General features: G+C 35.0%; 1 protein-coding gene across 1 annotated transcript; it reads left to right on the plus strand.

Moving 5' to 3' along the window:
- Positions 1 to 20,458: 20,458 nt before the first annotated feature.
- LOC131647446 (triacylglycerol lipase 2-like) lies at positions 20,459 to 23,784 on the plus strand. The gene is made up of 9 exons (XM_058917335.1): positions 20,459 to 20,703; positions 20,941 to 21,057; positions 21,214 to 21,354; positions 21,967 to 22,077; positions 22,160 to 22,303; positions 22,533 to 22,573; positions 22,722 to 22,801; positions 22,902 to 22,997; positions 23,145 to 23,784. The coding sequence occupies exons 1-9, from the start codon at positions 20,521 to 20,523 to the stop codon at positions 23,468 to 23,470; spliced, it is 1,239 nt and encodes a 412-aa protein (XP_058773318.1). The 5' UTR covers positions 20,459 to 20,520; the 3' UTR covers positions 23,471 to 23,784.
- The last annotated feature ends 940 nt before the right edge of the window (positions 23,785 to 24,724 follow it).

The following is a 24,724-nucleotide window of genomic DNA, read 5'->3' on the forward strand; positions in this document are numbered from 1 at the left end:
TCTCAAGAATTAAACAAATAATACGACCACTTACAAACTATTTCTTACAAGTAATGTTCACTCAAAATCACCAAGGTAACTTAAGTGAAAGAAAAATATTTGTAGAGAGAAAATAGAGAAATATATTCCAAAGTAAATGTAAAGGTTTGGAAAGTGGCATGAAATGAAGCTGAGGTGACCCTCCGTTATAAAGGAGGAGGAAAAAACCAAAACATGAAATGATCCATATGCGAAATTGAATAGACAATTGATAAGTGCCAAAATATTATTATTTTGAATATATATTTGTGGCACTTATCGATTCTATTATTTCCGTTTTTATAATAAAATCCTCACTTTTGTGTAAATATTTGTATACTTGAGTTTTGATTCATTTTATGTACCGTTTGACCATTTTTCATTCGTTTATAGGTATTGATACATATCGGAGCCTCGAGTAATAAAGTGTCGAAGGCACGACTTCGATTATGCAGTTTTAGAGCAATAAGGAGAAAATTCTGCAGAAGCCCGCTAAGCCAAGCTGTAGCGCGCTAGGAGATTCAATAATAGAGGCCGAGCATTCTTTATGAGCTCGCTTAGCGCAGTTAGCTGGCTAAGCGAGATCTCTCTTACTGTACTAGATATTTAGGAATAAAGTGTAAGCTCGCTTATCGAGCCTGTGCAGATTTTGTTTATATTTTCTATATTAATAACATTTTAGGTTATGATTTTTGGAAGATTTTTGACCCAAACTTCATCAATCTCATTCTTAGGTTAGATTAGGTTAGAAAACAACTATGGAGCTTGCATTTGGATGATTAGAGGTGGATTGATCGTTGATCGGAGCTGACAAACCAGGAGATCTTTGTTTCATTTCTCTTCTTCTTTGTTTATTCTCTCTTAGTTGGGTTTGTATGTATGTTTACTTTGAACTCATGTATATTTGTCACCCATGGCGTTATATAAAACTTGCTTTATAAATCTTTGTCGATTGTTATCTTAGATTTTTGCTTTGTACTTGGGGTTTTAGGTTGTTATAGACATATACTTCTCGAATCCTTATCTAGGATGATTATCTGTTAGTTTCTAGACTCTAGAGATAGATTTAGAGCTAGCAATCACTTTGGTATTTGTGCTTAATGCTTTTATGTTGGTTGTGTGGTGTTGAGAGATCGTCGGCGCGAGTAATACAGTTGTCTTCTATGTTGTCGAGGTGTGTAGAGAGATCGCCGCTGAGATGATACAGTGTGTTTAGTGGTTGATACGTGGTGACATAGAAAAGTATCATAGGTTGAGTATAACTGGTCGATAAGTTTAAGTATGTGACGAGTGAGTATGTTTGCATGCTTAATAAGCTAATTATATCTGAAGAATGTATTTATTTTTGTTCATAAATTTCATTTTCCGCTTTTACTTTCAACCCATTCAAACCAGAACTGGAAAACATAAAATCCATTGAATGATATTCTAACAACCATCTATGTGGACACGATAAATTCCTGAGTAATACTTCCAAAACTTTTGTTGCTTGCCGCTATACAGCTCCAGCAAAATGGCGTTGTTTCCAGGGATGGTTTTGTTTAGGATTGCATCGCAATAGTTTCTTTGGTTTTGAGCTTTGTATATATCGTATATATTGTATATATTCACTTGTATATTTTCACCTGTACATGTTTACTTGTATATGTTTACAAATAAGTCTACATTGTTGGTGAATGTTGGCTAACAAGTTGAAATTGGACCAGTGCTTTATTTCAAATCTTCATTTCTCAACTTGCATATCCAACATTCACCAATTTTTCCTTTTTGTATGTTTATAGTTGTATTTGTTCATACTTTTATATTTGTGGTAGATAATAGTATTTATTTTTCTAATTCTTTTGTGGTTGTTTGCCGTCAAATTTTGGTCGTTAATTCGAAGATTTTTTAGGTGATTTCCAAGTTTGAGTGTTTCAACTTGCGGATGTATAGTAGGATATTTTTTTTGAAGTTGTATCATTCAAGGTACTCATTTATCTCTTTCTATAGCATAACACGTTTAGGAAACTTTTCATTTGTATAATTACCATGCCATTAATTCTTTCGCATTACTTGTTTGTTGATTGAATCACTTTAGTTCCCAACCCCCAAATGTGAGGAAGCTTCCCATTGTTCACATATGCTTGAGACCACAATCTTTGTTTTAACTGCATTTTATTATGCTTAATCTTTTATTTCTGTTGATTTTATGAAAGCATGAAATTGATCAAGGCATTTTGTTTTATTTTGAACACAACCATCATAGCCAAATAGTCAATTTACCTTGTGAGCATATGATTATTTGTTAACCCCTTTGAGCTTTTTGTCAACGTCCATGTTATTTCTTGAACTTCTATTCTTTCATTTAGTTCACTTATTTTTGTATGGAGGTTGATTCCTTTGTTTTCTTATACCCTCAACCATGATTTTTGGTTTGAAGTTTTACCTTGCCTTATAAAGTAGGGAGTATTCACACTAGGATGTTGGTTGAATTCAATTTGGGGAGAAGAATGTTTAAATTACTTATTTGGTTATTTCTATGAGTTTGAAAAGAAAAAGAAAAGAAAAAATGTGAAAAAGAAAGGAAAAAATTGAAAAAAAATTGAAAAACAAAAAAGAGTTCGATTAGTTGTGCTAATAAGTAGTATATTTTGGTTGGACAACTTGTAATAAAGAAGAAGCTTGATTGGAATTTTGTTGTTTGAATCTTTGGTGAATTGATCACTCCCTTAGGTTTAGGAAAGTTTTTGTTTCAATTAACTTTAAGACTTATCCCTTGTTTGTTAACCAACCCATATTACAACCATGCAAAGCCCTTCTGATTCTTGCTTCTGTATTTTCAATGTGATTTTTAGATGAATGCATAATTTAGTCTTTGTTTGCAAGATTGTTGGATGAGTGTTAAATCCTCACTTTTGTGTGTTTTTCATCCCTTGATGAATTTTGCTAACTGTGATTTATGATATGAGCTTGTATTGTTTTAGATTGTTTTGTATGATTTTTGTACTCAGGATTCGTTTCGTTTACATGTTGTCGTTGTAGGATTGTGGTAACTATTTACTTTGTTTGTACGTTTTTGTGTTGATCCATACATTTGTTTTTTATTTTCGAAACTTGTTGATTCAAGATTCTTTAGTTTATTGCTTATAATTCTTTGAGTTTTGACATTGTTTGAGGACAAACAACGTTTCAAGCTGGGGAGAGTTTGATAAGTGTCAAAATATTGTTATTTTGAATATATATTTGTGGAACTTATCGATTCTATTCTTCCCATTTTTGTAATAAAATCCCAACTTTTGTGTAAATATTTGTGTACTTGAGTTTTGATTCATTTTATGTATCGTTTGACCATTTTTCATTCATTTTATAGGTATTGGTGCATATCGGAGCCTCGAGTAATAAAGTGTCAAAGGCACGACTTCGAATACGCAGTTTTGGAGCAATAAGGAGAAAATTATGTAGAAGCCCGCTAAGCCAAGTTGTAGCGCGCTAGGAGATTCAATAAAAGAAGAAGAGCATTCTTCATGAGCTCGCTTAGTGTGCTATGCTCGCTAAGCGAGATCTCTCTTACTGTACTAGATATTTAGGAATAAAGTATAAGCTCGCTAAGCCAGCTTACCTCACTTAGCGAGCCTGCGCGGATTTTGTTTAAATTTTCTTCATTTGTAATATTTTAGGTTATGGTTTTTGGGGGATTTTTGACCCAAACTCCATCAATATCATTCTTAGGTTAGATAAGGTTAGAAAACAACTATGGAGCTTGCATTGGATTATTGGAGTTGGATCGATCGTCGATCAGAGCCAACAAATTGGGAGATCTTCGGTTCATTTCTCTTCTTCTTTGTGTATTCTCTCTTAGTTGGGTTTGTATGTATATTTACTTTGAAATCATGTATATTTGTCTCCCATTGCGTTATATAAAACTTGCTTTACAAATCTTTGTCGATTTTTATCTTAGATTTTTTCTGTGCATGGGGTTTTGGGTTGTTATAGACATATAGTGCTCGAATCCTTATCTAGGATGATTATCTGTTAGTTTCTAGACTCTAGAGATAGATTTAGAGCTAATATTCACTTGGATATTTGTGCGTAATGCCTCTATGGTTGTTGTGTTGTACTGAGAGATTGTCGCACGAGCAACACAATTATCTTTTGTGTTGTCGAGGTGTGTGGAAAAGATCGTCGTTGAGATGATACAGTGGGTTTAATGGTTGATATGTGATGACATAGACATGTATCATATGTTGAGTATAATTGGTCGATAAGTTTAAGTCGGTGATGAGTGTGTATGTTTGCATGCCTGATAAGCTAATTATATCCGAAGAATGTATTTATTTTCTGTTCATATGGTTTACTTTCCGCTTTTACTTTCAAGCCATTCAAACCCGAGCTCGAAAACATAGAAGCCGTTGAATGGCATTCTAACAACCATCTATGTGGACATGATAAATTCCCGAAGTAATACGTCCAAAATTTTTGTTGCTTGCCGCTATTCAGCTTCAACAATAATCGATTGGCATCTTGCTCAAATCGATTGGATGAGTCATTTATAATCGATTGGCTTGCTCAATATGAAATATTTGACGGAGAGTCGTTACAAGTTATTAAGATGTTGTCCTAATCATTTTGGTTAATCATTTAGGCCCTCTCCAACTGACTGACTTAATGCTCCAATTTATTGGTTAGATCACAAAAGTTTTTCCAATCATTTTGGCTTAACACTCCAATTTATTGGGGCTGGTTCAAAAATGTTTTTCCAATCGATTGGGTAGTTCAAAAAAATATTTTAAAATATAGTGGACAATTTCTTAATCATTTGGCTCGGTCTTGAAAAACATTTAAGATGTATACAGGTTAGAAAACAACCTTTAAGTGTATGTGTGTTGCCTGTGTGAGTGTGAGTTGCCATAGACTTACGAGTTACTTTCTTACTTTTACAAAACTCTGGTCACTCAGACAGACACGACTTGGCAAACTTTCACGCTTCCTCTCTTTTATTACTCCGAAGCTTCCAAGATTCTTTGCTAGATACCTCAATCATATAAACCCTTTAATCTTGAGTATTTTTTCTTGATGAGGATTGAAATATTCCTCTAGTTAGGTCACCAACATCATAGAGTTGAAAACTATTATTACTGAATTCGACATTAGCAACTATTTGACATTATTGTCATCAAAACTTTATACATGATTTTTTGCAGGATTATCCAACTTATAACTAGAAGCACATAGATCAACATTCTCCCCATTTTTAATGATTGTTGAAAGAGTATTGTGGTGTACTTTTCGTTTATATTGTATCCACAGGGATTATTGCGATATCACCGCCGTTCTATAGCCTATTTTGTCTTGAGTTAGTGTTACTTTAGTTTTGGGTTTGCAAAAGATCATTCAACCAGTTTAGTAGCAAAGAGTAAATTGATGAAAGTTCTAAGTTAAAGAAAATGTATCAAGATTCGATTTCATCGACCTAAATTTGTATGTCTCCTTATAAATATATGTATATGAACTCGTTAACGATCAATATAATTACGTATCGACGTCTATACCGTCCGTGTCCGCAACGATATAGCTAGATTTACCGTATTGTTTAACCGACAATTTCTCCACCGTTTAAACAATACAAATAACGTTTTAAAACCGATACTAAGTAAACATCAAACGCTAAATCCATGTCTGCAACTTATAGTTTGATAGATGATAAAGTGAGGTCTAGATACAAACATTGATGTCTCAAACACTTATACCAAAGAAAAGCTTTAATAAACAAACTAAACCATCTATATTGATCATCACTTGTTCATTCATAATATATTCACAAGAAATACATACAAAAGGCTAGGAAGATTACATCTTATCTTGATACAAAAGAGATTTAGCTATCCATGAGAATGGTAGCTTGCTCAAGAAGGAAAGGATGAAGAATAACAAGCATCTACGGCGATTAATCGACGATCAAAGCTTCGATTCTTCAATTCTCAGTTTTGCTACAGTAGAGTTGGTTCCTTGAGATCTAAAGATGATCAAGAAGAAGGGAAAATATCTGAATTTCTCTTTATATAGGATTCTGAAATCTGCGCCCTCCAGCGCGCTACGCGCCAATACACTTCAAAGATAAACCGCCCAGACGCGCGATGCGCGCAACTCGCTGCCTCAAGCTTCACAAAATATCTTGGCCAGGGCGCGACGCGCGCATACTTCTGCCCAGCACTCTTCAATCAAGGCCAAAACAAGCTCCAAACTTCCCAAAATTGGCTAAAACCTACAACATCATAACTAAAACACATATTAACATAAAATGAAAGCTTAAAATTATAAACTATAAATAATTATCTAAAACTTCAGAGAATTAAAAGCATACTCGATAAAATCGGTCGAAAGGTGCCACTAATTAAACTAAATATTAACACCATTTGGCACCTAACAACTCTCCCCAACTTAAACTCTTGTTTGTCCTCAAACAAAACAATGATAAATTACCGGGAACACAAAATATCACAAATGAAACAACCAGACAGAAACAAGAACAATTGAGTGGTTCAAATTCCAAAAGTACACAAATATCATTCCTTACCAATTTCCATCAAAGTACCATGATAACAATGTTAATCCTATATACAAATTCTATGTCAGAAATTCCACAAGCAAAAGAAGTTCAAGAATGAATCACACCTACGCACTTCTCTACTGAGAGAACAAAAATGGAGGATCCTAACACTCACCAGACAATGACGCTAACATACAGAATTAATTATGAACTCATCTAAGCATAAGATATAAAAAAATGTATAAGCATGAATCACTAAGGACTTTCGGGTTGTAGCTTGGCTTGGTTACAAAGAAGTGTCATATCTCACGGCCATTGAAACGAAAGTGTCAAAACCTAAGAGAGCATTCAAATTCAATTCAATTATCACAACCTAAACAACCAAGTTCACCACATTATTCTTTACTTGCTCAAGGGTTACAAAAGTTTTTTCTTTCTTTCTTTTTTCTTTTTCTCTTTTTTTTTTATATATATTTTTTTCTTTTCTTTTTCTTTACTATATACATAAATATATATATATACCCCTTGAGCAATATCTTTTGATTTATCCCCACCAATGTACAACTTTATGTCATTCTCCCCAACTTGTTTATTACCAAGACATCAATAAGAATGCTCCCTATTCTAAGGCAAAAAGGAATCAATCCTTACCATATCTAATAGCAACAGTTCAAGGTAAAAAGAAAGTCATCAAGATTCTATCAAAAATCGGTATAGAGATCTATATACAACATAAGCTTAACCGATAAGAATCTTGGCAAACGGCTCAAAGTGGTTAGCAAATACTCACACACTCACCGGGTAGGTTACATTTGGATAGGAAGTTTTTTCTCATAGTGCGGAACAAAACGCCTTGATCACTTTCATGCTTAACACAATTTAATAACAATGCAAGATTAGTCATAAGAAAAACGAGTTAAAACGTACATTGCTGGTATCCAGCACAATTATTATATATCTACACAGTGGAAAGTCTCCTCACAACTACAGCTAGGCTAAAGTGATTCACAATTGAACTAGTTTTATCAACAGAAATTAATGACAACTAATTTGTACAATTAAAAGCATCAGAATCAAAGGTACTTGATAAATAAAACGATAAAGGATGTACCTTGCGCGTACAGTTTTCAACTTATATCATCACCACTCAAATTGTGTTGAGTCACCCAAATTCATCGTGACAACAAAAATTCGTGTTCCAGCTAATTAATCATCAGGACAACTTATCAAAAACCATTATTTATAAAATATAAACACTAAACTAAAAATAAAATTACTTAAAAATAAATAAATGCAAAAAATAAAATAAACTGAACTTATATAAAATAAAAACCACACCAAATAGTGTTAACTATCCAAGGGCGTAAACTTAGCCTTTCAAAGTACCTCATCCAACAGGATGGAACAAAATTAAAAACAAAAACAACTAAAAACTGTTCTAACATAAAACTAAAAACAATAAAACATAAAGCAATAAAAAATAAAGTCTACTCCTCATCGGAAGTCTCCGGATCATCCTGCTCCATCCCCTCCTCAGGATCTGGCCTGCCCTCAGGCCATGAAGCATAGGCAGATAAATCATCCCTGGAACCAACAGGCTGCTGCAGAGACAACTGCCGGATAGAATCCTGCAAAAACATAAATGCTCTCTGATGCGCCATGTGCATCTGATAGTTCCAATCATCTGAATCACCATACTGAGAACCAGTAGGCGGTGCAGCAGCAACTGGAACAGCTCGAGCGGCATCAGGAATGTCAGGTGCATTAACAGCAGCACCAAAAGGACGGCCTCCAGGCAAACAGTACCTGTTAGCAAAAATATCATCGATAACACCATCCATGGGAATCATACCCCCAGATGGAAACCGGACACCAGCTTTCCTGCATAAACCCATTATCAGACCAGGAAAAATCAACCTACACTTTACCCCATTGCCATGAGGAGTCCCATTCAAGGCGACTCTCTTCAGCTCATTCGCCACAATCCTCGACACATCAATATTATCACCATTCAAGATACCCTGAACCAGGCCTGCAATATCAATGGTGATGGAGGAAGTGTGACTTCGTGGCCTTATGTTGTAAAGGACCACCGAGGTTACAAACTGAGCCTCCTCCGTCAACTGACTACGAGTAAAAGTCTTCGGTAGCCCAGCCCTAGTCAGAGTATATGTAAACCCAGGACGACAAATCTTCTCCCTAATACTCTCCGCATCCCAATTTCCTCTATTCAATTTGGGATGGTACTCACATTCTTCCACCAAAGCAAGAGGATTGTCAAGAAAATCAAAAATTGCCTCTTTGCTAAAGTCAATAGCCTTACCTCTCACCCAAGTTTGAAATGGGTAAGCCTCAGTGCCCACCCAACTGTTGGAGGCAAGGCGTTCGCATAGAATTCTCTGACAATCTCCACTTGATAGAATTGCCCTGGAGCGAACAATTTGTCCCAGTATGTTTCAGACAAAGCAGCCCACGCCCTTTGGAAGTGGTCGTGGTCAATAGGAACTACCGTGCGCTCGCTCCACACGACACGGCTTTCTAGCTCATGGTACCTAGCCTCTTGATCCGGTCCTTGAAATTTTGACCGATCAAACCTGGCAGCTTGTGAGGAAGATCCCTCACCAGAACCAGCCTTCTTCCTTTTCAAAAATGGTGCCATTCCTGCACAATTCAAATCAAACCAAACACACACAATTTGAAACAAAGTTAGCACATCCTCTCAACTAAAATCCCACATCAGTCCACATTCATCATCAATCACAAAACAAGCCTAAACAACTACTCAGAATGCCTAAAAAAATTTCAAAGTTGAACCCAGGGCGCGACGCGCGCTGAACAGGGCGCGACACGCGCTGAACAGGGTGCGACGCGCGCTCTGCGAAACCTAGAAAAATCCTTCAATTTTCTACAAAACAGAAGAGGAGAACAAGTTTCTCCTCCCTTCTAAAGGTTCCAGCACGCAATATATACATCAATAACATGTTTTCTACCCTAGTTTTTCAAAATTTATCAAAAAATCCTAAATCTAAAAACCTAAACTTCTAAAACTAAATTAATGGAAAGAGAAGAGAAGAAAGACAAACCTTTGATGATGATGACAATGGAGAGACGAAAATAGTGAGGAAAATTGCAAGAAACTAAGAACTAGAGTGTGTGTGTTGTTTTCTTTTCTTGAAGTAAAGAGGAAAAGGGTAACAATGGAGGCAAAAACCTCCAAAAACCCTAACTCCCCTTCTAAACGCGTACTGGGTCGGGCCCAGCATGGGTGGGCCCAAACAAAATTATTTTTTTTTTCAAAAATATATACAGCGCGCGACGCGCGCAGATTCGGCGCGACGCGCCCTCATCTCTGCCAAGAAGGGGTATTTGAAGTCACCTAGCGCGCGACTCGCGCTACACCAGAAACAGCAAAAAAACTGCACTTGTTCAGCACATCCAAAAATACCGGTAGATCATTTCTGGCTCGATGACAACTCAAAAATCCCACCTGCAAAAATAACACAAATACAAGTGAATATATACAACTTGGGGTGCCTCCCAAGAGCGCTTTGTTTAACGTCGGTCAGCTCGACGGTCAAAGGCAATCAAGGATCACCAAACGATAAAACACTTGTTTCACGATTAAAATTGCTTCCTCGATAAACCTTCAACCTCTGACCGTTAACAACCCACTCTTGCTTAGATTTTTGGTCCTCTATCACAATAGCCCCATGGCTTCTAACTTCTTTGACCAAAAACGGTCCTGACCATTTCGACTTCAACTTTCCCGGAAAAAGTCTTAACCGGGAATTGAAGAGTAACACCAATTGTCCTACCTTAAAGTCCTTCATTCTAATCTTACTATCATGATAGAATTTGGTCTTTTCTTTGTAGATTGAATTAGACTTGTAGGCATGCAATCTCATTTCTTCCAACTCATGAAGTTGGATTTTTCTTTGGTCACCACACAACTTATGGTCTAAATTTAAAAGTTTCAAGGCCCAATATGCCTTATGTTCTAATTCTACGGGAAGGTGACAACTTTTACCATACACCATTTGGAATGGCGTAAGACCGATCGGTGCTTTGAAAGCAGTCCGATACGCCCACAAGGTTTCATCCAGTTTTATCGACCAATCCTTCCTAGAGCTAGACACAGTTTTTTCAAGAATTCTCTTTATCTCTCTATTGGTCCTCTCAACTTGCCCATTAGTTTGTGGATGATATGGAGTAGCCACCTTGTGCTTTACTCCATATTGCTCCAACACTTTCTCAAGCGGGGCATTACAGAAATGAGATCCGCCATCACTAATTAACACTCTTGGCGTGCCAAACCACGAAAATATATTTTTCTTCAAAAATTTGATCACGGTCTTACCATCTGCTTTGGGTGAAGCAATCGCTTCAACCCACTTAGACACGTAATCCATAGCTACCAAGATGTATTCATTGACATTGAGGAAGGGAATGGTCCAACAAAGTCAATGCCCAAACAATCAAATACTTCTACCTCTAAAACACTTTGGAGGGGCATTTCCTCTCTTTTACCTATTCCACCAATTCTTTGACAACTGTCGCATGAGGCAACATGGTGGTAAGCATCTTTGAACAAAGTAGGCCACCAAAATCCCGATTGAAGGACTTTTGTGGCCGTACGCAAACCATTAAAATGACCACCATACGGCGAATTGTGGCAATGCCACAAAATGCTTTTTGTTTCCTCATCAGCGACACATCTTCTCAAAAGATTGTCACTACTCAACTTAAACAAGTGAGGCTCATCCCAGACATAAAAATTAGCATCGTTTAAAAACTTTTTTCTTTGATTCCAAGTTAGATCCTCCGGTATCCAGCCGGATGCTTTGTGGTTAGTCATATTCGCGAACCAGGGTCTAACCTCTTGTACCATGTACAGTTTTTCATCCAGGAATTCTTCCCTCACTTCTTTTTCATTGTTAGTCACCTCGGTATTCACTAACCGAGATAAATGATCCGCAATCAAATTTTCTGTACCTTTCTTATCTCTCACTTCAAGATCAAATTCTTGAAGCAAAAGAATCCACCGAATAAGCCTCTCTTTTGAATCAGGCTTGGTGAGAAGATATTTGATTGCGGCATGATCAGTATAACACACCACTTTAGAACCAATAAGGTAAGAACGAAAATTTTCCAATGCAAATACAATTGCGAGCAACTCTTTTTCAGTAGTGGCATAGTTAACCTGTGCCTCATTTAAAACTTTGCTCGCATAATGTATAGCATGGAAATTTTTGTTCTTCCTTTGGCCTAAGACCGCACCAACCGCATAGTCACTAGCATCGCACATGAGCTCAAACTCAAGCGACCAATTAGGAGCGACAATTATGGGTGTGGTGGTCACTTTTTCTTTGAGTTCTAGGAAAGTTGTTAAACATGATTCTTCAAAAATAAATTCCATACCTTTGTTGAGCAAATTACTCAAAGGCTTGGCTACTTTGGAGAAATCCTTGATGAATCTTCTATAGAACCCAGCATGTCCCAAGAAGCTCCTTATGCCTTTCACATTCACCGGAGGGGGAAGCTTTTCAATAACTTCGATTTTTGCTAGATCGACCTCAAGCCCTTTTGAAGATACCTCGTGGCCAAGAACTATCCCATCCGTTACCATGAAAGTGCACTTCTCCCAGTTGAGAACCAAATTTGTTTCAATACACCGCTCCATCACCTCATCAAGGTTTTTCAAGCACAAGTCAAAAGATGACCCGTACACAGAAAAGTCATCCATGAATACCTCGATGCTTTTCTCGATCAAATCTGAGAAGATAGCTTGCATGCACCTTTGAAACGTTGCAGGAGCATTACATAGCCCAAATGGCATTCTTCGGTAAGCAAAAACGCCAAAGGGACATGTAAAAGCAGTTTTCTCGTGGTCCGCCGGATTCACTGATATTTGATTGTATCCTGAATAACCATCCAAGAAACATTAAAAATTTCTTCCGGCTAACCTCTCTAACATTTGATCCATAAAAGGTAATGGAAAGTGGTCTTTTCTTGTTGCTTGGTTCAACCTCCGATAATCAATACACATACGCCACCCGGTCACCGTTCTCGAAGGAATCAACCCGTTCTTTTCATTTCTCACAACTGTCAATCCACCCTTCTTAGGAACTACATGCACCGGACTCACCCATTCGCTATCGGAGATGGGATAAATCATCCCCGCCTCTAATAACTTCACAACCTCTTTTCTAACAACTTCTTTCATGGTTGGATTCAATCGCCTTTGAGGTTGTGCCACGGGCCGAAAATCATCTTCTAACATAATCTTATGCATACAATAGGCCGGACTAATACCCTTCAAGTCGGATAAAACCCATCCTATTGCTTCTTGATTCTTTATCAATACTTCCTTCAATCGATGCTCTTCATTGCTAGACAAACTACTATTAATGATAGCCGGCCTAGTAGAATTGTCACCGAGAAACACGTATTTCAAGTGAGACGGTAACACATTCAACTCCACCTTTTGCTCTTCAACTTTAGGCTCATCTATCAATTCTTCAATTTGAGTTTCAAATGGATTCATCTCATCACAAGCCTCTAGATTTCTCAAGCAATCTTCAATTTCTTTTTCTTGATCTTTGGTGAGCACTTCGAGAGCTTCCATTAAAGTTTTCTCAAGAGGATTCGACAAATGCATTTGATTCTCCACTTTCATTATAGCTTTTTCTGTAGCATCGATTCTAAAGCAATCGTCATTATCACTCAGATGCTTGATGGCTTCAAAGAGGTCAAGACATAATTCTTCATCTTGGTACCTTAATTTCATTCAGCCATCATCAATATCTATCATCATTCGGGCCGTCTTCATAAAAGGCCTTCCTAAGATCAAAGGTATATCAGGATCTTCTTCCATGTCTATGACGACAAAATCAACAGGAAATCAAAATTTGTCAACCTTGACAAGCAAGTCTTCCGCAACTCCATGAGGATGAGCTCTGGACTTATCTGCTAATGATAGTGTCATTCTAGTCGGCTTCAAGTCATTAATTCCTAACCTTCTCACCATAGACAATGGGATCAAATTAATGCTAGAACCGGTATCCACCAAACCTTTGCCTATGTGAACATTTCCAATAGACACCGGCAAGGTTACCCGTCCAGGATCATTTGATTTAATCGGTGTAGTATGTTGAATTAACGCATTACAACAAGAGCTCACCGTTACTACCTCCGGATCCAAGAATCTTAGTGATGATGTCTTTGATAAATTTAGAGTACATCGGCGTTTGCTCTAATGCCTCGGAAAAAGGAACATTGATTTGCAACTTGCTAAATATGTCCAAGAACCGAGCATAGTGCTTTGCATCTTCTTTCTTTGACGGACCGGGAGGGTAAGGTAGTTTCTTCACATGAATTGAGTTTTCTTTCATCTTCCCCTTTTCACTCACACTCAATTTTTTTCTCTCTTTTTCTACTACTTTCTCAAGAGTTTCTTTTTCCACTAATTCTTTCTCTTTCTCATTTTCAACTAAATCACCCTCAACATTTTTTCTACTTCAATCTCCCTATCTTTTTCAACTTCTACAATTTTTTCCTCTACTATTTCTCCTACACCCATATCAATATTTCTACCGCTACGAGTTAGAATTGACTTACAATGCTCACGAGGATTTTCTTGTGTAGTAGCCGGAAAAGGACCTTTGTTTTGATCGGCAAGTTGCTTTGACAATTGCTCGAATTGAGTTTCAAGGTTCTTTATGGCGGCATCCGTACTCTTTTGGCTTGCAATTTGCAATTGCATGAATTGGCTAAGAGTGTCCTCTATTGAAAGCTTTGTTTGTTGAGGTTGTTGAAGTTGTTGGTTGTAACCACCTTGATAAGGACTTGGATGATTTGATGGACCCGCATCCTGCCTCCATCCTTGTTGATAACCTTGATTACCTCTTTGTTGGTAACCTTGGTTATTGTTGTAAGGTTGTTGTTGTTGTCTCCCACCATAACCTTGATTAGGATTAGACACATAATTCACCTCTTCACCCGGTGGAGGACAAAAACCAGTTTGATGGTCACCCCTACACAATTCACAACATATCACCTGTTGATTTTTAGAAGGGATCCCATTTATCTCTTTGATTTGTTGAGGGAGTTTTGACATTTTTTGAGTGAGCAATTCTACTTGTTGTGTCAATAACTTGTTTTGAGCAAGTATTGCATCACTAGTATTCAATTCAAGAACTCCCGGCTTTCTTTGCGATGCACTACGGTTATGTTGCCTTTGATGATCATTCAAAGTCATCCTATCAATGATAGCAATTGCTTCTGCAGCAGTTTTTGCCATCAACGAACCACCCGCGGTAGCATCTAAAAGAGTTTTTGGTTGAGGTTGGAGTCCATTTCTAAAGATATGGATTTTAGACAATTCATCAAACCCATGACCTTTGCATTTTCTAACCATGGACTTGAACCTCTCCCATGCTTCATTGAAAGATTCATTCGGACCTTGAGAGAACACCGCAATAGAAGTTTTCACTTCCATGAACCTATTGTGAGGAAAGAACCGATCCAAAAATTTCTCTTCTAACTCGTTCCAATTTGTCATGACATTATTTGGTTGATCAAGGTACCATTCCTTAGCTTTTCCAATTAAGGAATGAGGAAAAAGTCTCCTGAACACCTGTTCTTCTTCGGCTTCCGGAGCACCAATTATTCCGGCGATCTCGTAGAACTTTGTTAGATGAGTAAACGGATCCTCGTGATCTGCTCCTGTGAAAGGATTCTGATAAAGTAATTGAAGTAACCCCGTTTTCATTTCGGAGTTCCTTCCATTGGCTTGATCACGAGCAAATTGTGAATTCAGACGAGGGCTATTAACACAAGGCCCTCGAGCTGGAACATTAGGATCCTCAGCCATTTCTCCTTCAACTAAGTTTTCAACCGGAGTTGAAGAAGAAGATGCTTCTTGTTGTTGTCTTCTTTCCCTAGCTAGTTGTCTCCTCCTACGAGTTTTGCTATTCTCTCTACGAGCAGTCCTCTCAATCTCAGGATCAAAAAGGAGTTGATCTGCAGGTACACGTCCTCGCATAAACTGTAATCTGAAAAACTAACCAAGCAAATTAACAAACACAAGGAATATAAATTTAGAAACAAGAGATTAATTATAAGACTCAATACAAAACAAACTATTGCAATGCTTGCAATATCTAAACAATAATCCCCGGCAACGGCGCCATTTTGTTGAAAGAGTATTGTGGTGTACTTTTCGTTTATATCGTATCCACAGGGATTATTGCAATATCACCGCCGTTCTATAGCCTATTTTGTCTTGAGTTAATGTTACTTTAGTTTTGGGTTTGCAAAAGATCATTCAACCAGTTTAGTAGCAAAGAGTAAATTGATGAAAGTTCTAAGTTAAAGAAAATGTATCAAGATTCGATTTCATCGACCTAAATTTGTATGTCTCCTTATAAATATATGTATATGAACTCGTTAACGATCAATATAATTACGTATCGACGTCTATACCGTCCGTGTCTGCAACGATATAGCTAGATTTACCGTATTGTTTAACCGACGATTTCTCCACCGTTTAAACAATACAAATAACGTTTTAAAACCGATACTAAGTAAACATCAAACGCTAAATCCATGTCTGCAACTTATAGTTTGATAGATGATAAAGTGAGGCCTAGATACAAACATTGATGTCTCAAACACTTATACCAAAGAAAAGCTTTAATAAACAAACTAAACAATCTATATTGATCATCACTTGTTCATACATAATATATTCACAAGAAATACATACAAAAGGCTAGGAAGATTACATCTTATCTTGATACAAAAGAGATTTAGCTATCCATGAGAATGGTAGCTTGCTCAAGAAGGAAAGGATGAAGAACAACAAGCATCTACGGTGATTAATCGACGATCAAAGCTTCGATTCTTCAATTCTCAGTTTTGCTACAGTAGAGTTGGTTCCTTGAGCTCTAAAGATGATCAAGAAGAAGGGAAAATATCTGAATTTCTCTTTATATAGGATTCTGAAATCTGTCCAGGGCGCGTCGCGCCCTCCAGCGCGCTACGTGCCAATACACTTCAAAGATAAACCGCCCAGACGCGCGACGCACGCAACTCTCTGCATCAAGCTTCACAAAATATCTTGGTCAGGGCGCGACGCGCCCATATCACCGCACGACGCGCGCATACTTCTGCCCAACACTCTTCAATCAAGGCCAAAACAAGCTCCAAACTTCCCAAAATTGGCTAAAACCTACAACATCATAACTAAAACACATATTAACATAAAATGAAAGCTTAAAATTATAAACTATAAATAATTATCTAAAACTTCAGAGAATTAAAAGCATACTCGATAAAATCGGTCGAAAGGTGCCACTAATTAAACTAAATATTAACACCATTTGGCACCTAACAATGATGACAACACATCTCTCAAGGAGGTGGTAGAAGAAGCAAGGTAGATATATAATTTGAGTCGTCAAATTCCTTCTTAATTAAGTGGAGAGTATACTTTACTCCCCTTGAGAGTATACTTCTCCCCCCTTTGACATAATAAAAAAAGGTGAAAAAAAGAAGGATAACACATAGATCACATGTTTGGTTGGGTAAGGCAGCTAGTTACGTGATAAAGAGATGAGCAAAGATATATCAATGTGAGATTATGCATCCCCCATAGATGGTAGCATCTATCCTTAAGATCAATTGGTAGGTAAGCTTTAGAGGATTCCCCTGCATCTCGATCAAAGTTTTTAAAACCTCATATTCCTTCCAAGATATAATCATTTTCCTTAGAAAATCTTTTGGACAACCTTTTTTCATCCTCCTTAGGCCTTAGACTAATATTGAGCTCCATATGTATTGCATTTGGCACCCCTTTGTTATAAAGGCGGTTAAACTCAGCCACAGGTTAGTAGAAAATAAATTTAATTTACTAAGAAATTAATAAATCCCCTGTTTAGAGAATCAATCAGATTTTTCTGATTTTTAAATAGGGTTATTACCATTTTACCCCCCTGCCATATAGGTCATTTCTGGTTTACCCCCTGTAAATTTTTTTTTTTGAAAAACAACCTTGCCATTTCAAAATACTAACTTTTTAGCCCCTAAAGTCAAAATCCGCAGGAAAATCTGCAGGTTTCCTGCGGATTTTCTTTCGGATTTTCCTGCGGATTTTGACTTTAGGGGCTAAAAAGTTACTATTTTGAAATGGCAAGGTTGTTTTTCAAAAAAAAAATTACAGGGGGCAAAACCAGAAATGACCTATATGGCAGGGGGTAAAATGGTATTAACCCTTTTAAATATATATTAAGTGTACTACCTCAAAATCTCAATGTAACGTGAGAGGTATCCCTTTCGGGGGAACGATAAACCACCATTGATTTTCCTTTTCTACGAATTATTTGAAACGATACTTAGTCCAATTATAGAACTAATAAATCCATCCCAAATTTATCATATTATCCTTCTAATAGGTTCAATGATCGCAGTATTTGAATGATATTATCCATGTCAACACCTTGATCACATCTGTTGAAACACCATCGACATTAAAAAGGATTAGGATTTGCAAAAACCATCGGGTTACTTCTTCGTTTATACATGAGAAAGTACATAATGTTCTCCCGTGTTTTGATTTTAATCTTGCTAAGGGAGTGTTGAGATGTATTTTCTTTAGAAATATCTCCATTAACATTCTGAATGGGATGACTCTTAATGGTCCTCCATTCTTAGACATTGATTCTCTAAGCTTACTTTTTTTTAACTTGATTCTCTTCATTTGGACTTTGGACTTCCTCTTGTCTTTTAAATTTTTCTTTCCCTTGATCATCATCTTTCAATGATGTTCTTTCATAGATACTTGCATAATTGACAACCTACACTTCTACCTACTATCGGTTAATTCACCAAAGGTAAAATGTACGAGTTTTTCTATAGTTATGGTCTTTTCAAACGAACGTTTAAAAGATTTTATATTAAGGTTTTTAAAGACCATGCATATAAAAGACTAAAAGACTTGAGCATGCTTTATTACCTTTTGTATTGATTAAAAAGTACATATGTGTCTGTTTCCCTTGCAAAGGGCATGGACACTCAGAGGTTTTAATAGGTATATTACGATGTATGGGGGTTAGAGATTGTCCACAATAGCGAAGTCATGTATGGTGGTATTTTACGGTGGTTTAAAGGACCTACTCACGTGAGGTAAGAGGCTTTATAGATGAATGATGTGCTTAAGTATAAGTGTGTGGGGGTATAATCTATATGACTTAAGATATGTCTCTCCCCTCATGAGGGAGAAGTATTTATAGAGGCCTTTTGGGCCTAGGGTTTTCTCGAAAAGTGTCATCCCCCACCTAGTCAATGGTGGGTTGTTGAATCCCTATTTTCAAGGGGCTCATGAGTTAGTTAATGATCATGACTTCTCTCTGACCAAGAAACATCTTATTCCATGTTTTCCATGATTTGAAATTTGCGACAAGATTGATCCTATTGTTTTGAGTGAGACTAATTATCACACTGAATGGTTGGTGGGAGAGATAAGAGAAGATTGCGAACCTATGGAAGAAGACTTTGTTCATGAAAATGATGATTTAACTTGGTCTCAAGTTATCGATGCAAGTGGAGTTAATGAGCCTCTAATCTACACTAGGAGGTCAAAGCAACTTTGAGTTGTAAGTACATATAGGGGCGACAATAAGACAACAAGTGATGGTAGAAGATGTTTAAGAAGATGAAGAAATGGAAAATAATGAAGATGAAGAATTGGAGGAATATTTTTAAGAAGAAGACCTCTTTGATGATGATCTATGATTTCTATGTTTGTTTGAATTTTTATATAAAAGTATTAAGTTTGAATTTTAAGAAGTGATTTGATGTTTTGAATTTGATTGAGTTTTTCTATAATATTTTGAATCTTTATTAAGCAATATTCTTTGACATTTGAATTTATAAATCTTTTATGATTGTTGAGTTATTTGTTTAGTTTTACATTAAGTATATGTTTTATAAATTATTGATATAATTAGTCTAAAAAGTTATACTGATATCTATTATCAAAGCTTTCAATGTTACAATTCACTTTTCCTATGCTTCAATGATTAAGGAAGTTATCTGAAACCCTCCTATTCTCGACTAGATTAAGTGCATACACCAATTCTACTCTCAGTATTTTTAAGTATATAAGGGAGATTTTGTTTTGGCTTTCGCTGAATCTCTTTTTTGGAACTGCTCTCTACATGTTAAAATATGTGCAGTTTTGCATGCAATTGAAATTGCTAGGGAGAGAAACTAGATCGAAACTCCAAGCACAATTTGGTGCCTTGGCAGTTCAGAAACATATGAGCAACTTGTCTTAAGATTATTGCAAATATAACTTTATACATTCCTCACATTTATAGAAAGGAAAATATTTTTGCGATTTTTTTTATTAATATAAGTCTAATAATTAATTCCCTTGCAATTTTTTATTTATTACCCTTGACCGTTACGAATGTTTTTGTAAAAAATATGTTTGATTTGCGGTTTTTTTTTAGATTCTCTAATTTTTTTAATAGGTATTCACTTATTCCCCAACCTTTTTGTGAATCTTTTTATTTTAATATATTTGTGCTTTATCAAGTGTTTAATTTTATGTGAAATCATCATTTTGAAGACAATTGAAGCCTGTAAAACAAATTCATGCAATGCTAACATAAGAAAACTCTTGACCCTAAATACAAACCCAAGCAAATGTAGCAAAACCTAAAAATAACTCTACTAATAAAAAATTTCAAGCCTTTGAGTTATTAGTAAACTTTCATCACCTATATAAAAAACATTCAATTAAATTTTCTATTCTTTGCCAAGTTTTCCAGTTTTTTAGTTTCACCTCAATTTTCATCACCTATATAGAGTTTCCCATTTTTCCATTATATTGCCAAGTTTTCCATTTTATTTCCCAGTTTCTCTTCAATCTCACATCTTCTACAAAACAACATATCCAAAAAAAAAAATAAATGAACTCCGCAGTTTTGACCCTCTTTATTTTAGTTTTAGCAACTCATTATCAAAGATGCGCTTCTCGTTATTATGAAACTTGGACTTCAAAATATAACTTTTTTGGCAAGCCGAATTCTTTCAATAAGGGTTTATGCGCTGATTCAATCACTACCCAGGGATACGAATGCCATGAATTTGAAGTAAGAACACCAAACATGTATGTTCAACAAATTAAAATGCATAATTTGCAATGGTTTTGAATTATATAAATATATTAGAACAACCTATAGTAGATGATCATATGTAAAAAAAATAATAATAATTCTATAATTTAAATTATTTTCATTATATATCATTTATGACATATTTTACTTGTTGAACAAATTTTTTTAGTACATGGTTAAATATTTCATTTACAAATTATGCAATATTTTTAGGTTGTAACAAATGATGGATATATTCTTAGCATTCAAAGGATTCCAGTAGGACGATCTGAGATTAGTCAAAACGCGACTGTGAAGGAGCCCGTGATAATACAACATGGAATTATGATGGTAAGTGAGATCAACCCATCAATTATATATGTTTCAATTACTATTTTCATTCTTTCAAAATAAAATTAAATATTATACTATATTATGTTCTTCACGTAAATTAAGGAACATGCATGCATGCATGGTTTATTATTGATATCCTATTGTTGTATGTAGGATGGATCATCGTGGTTTATGAACAAACCAAACCAAAACCTGCCTATGATTCTTGCTGATAATGGCTTCGATGTTTGGATTACTAATGCCAGAGGAACCAAATATAGTCGCAAACACACTTTCTTAGAACCCTCTAACGAGGTTTTTCTTTTACCTTAAAAATTAAAGAAAATAATTTTGGTGTTTTATTTGAATAAGTTATTCTCTAGTTGTATACATTAGACCATAAATAATTAAAATATGTTATATTTTCTCAATTAATTTATTACTTATTTCTTATTGTGATTTTTAGGCAAAATACTTTTTTTGATCTCTTATGTTAACTTCAGGGTTCATTTTGATCCTTTAACTTCAAAAAATGTCATATTGGTCTCTTAACTCTTCAAAAAGTGTTATTTTAGTCTTTTTTTTGTCATATTAGCGACTGATTTAGCGACCGATTTTTGAATTTTTCCGTCGCTAATGTGACAAAAAGGACTAAAATGACACATCTTGAAGAGTTAAAGGTCTAATATGACACTTTTTGAAGTTAAGGGACCAAAATGAACCCCGGGGTTAACATAAGGGACAAAAAGAGTATTTTGCCTAATTTTTTATATTTTTTAACTAACTGACCTAACATTTGTTTATCATGAAAAAAATTGTAGAAATATTGAATTGGTCTTCAAAATATTTCCATTTTATTTTTTCTTATTATATGTTTTATTTTATTTTTTATACTAACATTTGTTTTTCAATGTAAAAAAATTGTAGAATTATTGGAATTGGTCTTGGGATGAATTGGTTAGTGATGAAATGCCTGCTATTTTTGATTTTGTCTTCAACAAAACAGGGCAGAAGATAAATTATCTTGGTCATTCTTTGGTAATGTGACAAATAAATAACATTTAATATTAGTTATGTATTTAAATAATTTAATACTAAACTTCAAGACTTTTTTTTGTAGGGGACTTTGGTAGCTTTGGTATCTTTGTCAGAGGGTAAATGGATAAATCAGGTTAAATCAGTAGCATTGTTGAGTCCTATTGCCTATTTGAGAAATATGAAAACTGCAGTTGGAGTTATGAGTGCAAACTATGTAATCGGCAAGGTATATATTCTACTCTTTATATGGATAAATGCTTACAACACAAGTATTTAACAAAATATGTATTTATAAATAAGTTCACATTAATATATTTTTATAATAAAAAATAAAATATATTTAAATTACTTTTATATATGTAAATATTTTATATGTTATTTTTACTAATAAAACCTTACTAACTTGAGTAATTTTTTTACTAACTTGAGAATTTTTTATTTTTTTTGTAAAACAGAAATTTACTCCAAGGGACATTACTGAATTTGATCCCAAAGGGTAAGAACATTGAACTTACAATTTTATCATTAAAAAATTTTCCTCCTATTTCAAAGTCTATTATTATATAGTACTATAGAATTATATCTATTAATATACCTTACTTAATTTAATATTTAATATTTTCTTTTCAACAATTATTTTTTAGACAAAGAGTCCTTGACTTTGTCAATGGTATTTGTGATCATTCTGGACTAAACTGCAACGACCTGTTTACTGCAATAACCGGTATGAATTGTTTTTTCTCTATCAAAATTTAAATTGACAATTTCACAAAAATAAAAAAATTAATTAATATATAATAATAATTTTATTTCTCCTATTTTAGGTGAAAATTGTTGCTTAGATGAAGCAGCATTTGTTGAATTCCTGAAAGTTGAACCTCAATCAACGTCAAAAAAGATGATGTTTCATTTAGCTCGCAGTAAGAATGTTACATCTAACCCTAACTGAAACAATTGTATAGTAAGAGTTCGATTACGAAAATTGTTTCGGTTAGGGTTTCTACTTGAATATATGATTCAAAAAAATTTAAAACTTAATAATAACTATATGTTATAAATTTATGCAGCATTTTTAAGTGATAGTTTGACGAAATTCGATTATGGGAGAGGACTTATAAACATGAAGCATTATGGAAAACAAAACCCTCCGGCCTACAACCTCTCAAACATTCCTAACAATATTCCATTTTTCATGAGCTATGGTGGTCGAGACGCGCTCTCCGATGTTGTCGATGTTAAGAAACTACTTAATATACACTTTCAGAACCATGAAGCAGGCAAGCTTAATGTTCAGTTCATTCAAGAATATGCTCATGCTGACTACATGATGGCTGTGAATGCCAATGAGTTGGTGTACAAAAATGTTTCATCATTTTTCAAGCAGAAATTTTGACTTATGAATAGTTATGGTGCTTAAGCTTCTCAATTTTCCCTAATGGAATCTTAGAAAGAGTAACAAATTTTAGAAAGTATATACAGAAAATTAGCTAATTGCTATTGCTAAACTCAATGTAAATTTGTCTATAGATGTTAATATAAGTTTTAGGTGTTTTATGGGTGTTAGCATGTAAACACACTTGTAAATTATTGGCCTTTTCTCTAAATGGTGGAAGCATTTCTCATGTTTGGAGTGGTCATACTCTTGACATTCTTATACATGTACAAACTCATTTGTATTTTTTTTCTTGGATTAAAGTTCAATATAAATAAAGTATTATGTGAAAGTGAAAAGGATGTCAAATGAAAACAGTTATAAACAGATTATGAGATTAGTTATAAGAAAATAGCTTTTAATATTTCTATGAATAAATGTTAGTTTCTACTAGAATGTTTTTCAACTCTCCAACTTTCAATATATAAAACACACAAATACAATGTGTTTAAAGTGTTTCACAAGCCCATGTGATAATCCCAGAGACTGTAAAATTTCAAGAATAAAATCGTAGAAATTTTTCTCATTGCTTTTCATTAGAATATATACACCTTATGCAACTCGTAATTACAACAAGTGAGATAAAATCATATTTACAATTGTCGAAACCCTAATATTCAAATCCATCCCAAAACACGACCAATCAATGAATGGATCAGATAACTGAATTGACTCGACTCGATACACTCAAATCGCTTGGCCGCTCGCTAGAAAACTGGAAGTAATGAAACATGTTTTTTTCTCTCATTGTTCTCACTTGAGATTTTAAGGCATATTACAAAATTTATCTACCTTGAAATTAAATTTATGGTGATGTCAATTTAACCATTAACCACATTGTTACTCTCCAACTCTCTGATAATGCTTAAACCTTGATCTTGACAATGATTTGATGAACATATCTGTTGAATCCTCTTTTAAGGTAACCTTCTGAACTATAATGTCCCTTAACTCAATCATGTTTCTTATAAAGTGCAAACGAATGTCAACATGTTTTTTTTCTCATGATAAACTTGATGATTAGTCAAGTAAATAACATTTTGACTATCACAATTTATTTTTACACATTCTTGAGTGATCTCTAACTCCTTAATCATGCCTCTCATCCATATAGCTCTCTTAATTGCTTCAACAAGGAAAATATATTTTACTTGAGTAGTATATAACACAACCACATATTATTGATTCGCCTTCTAGATTATAGTTGTCCCAAAC

Source organism: Vicia villosa, linkage group LG2 (genome assembly GCF_029867415.1).
Source record: "Vicia villosa cultivar HV-30 ecotype Madison, WI linkage group LG2, Vvil1.0, whole genome shotgun sequence".
NCBI lineage: Eukaryota > Viridiplantae > Streptophyta > Magnoliopsida > Fabales > Fabaceae > Vicia > Vicia villosa.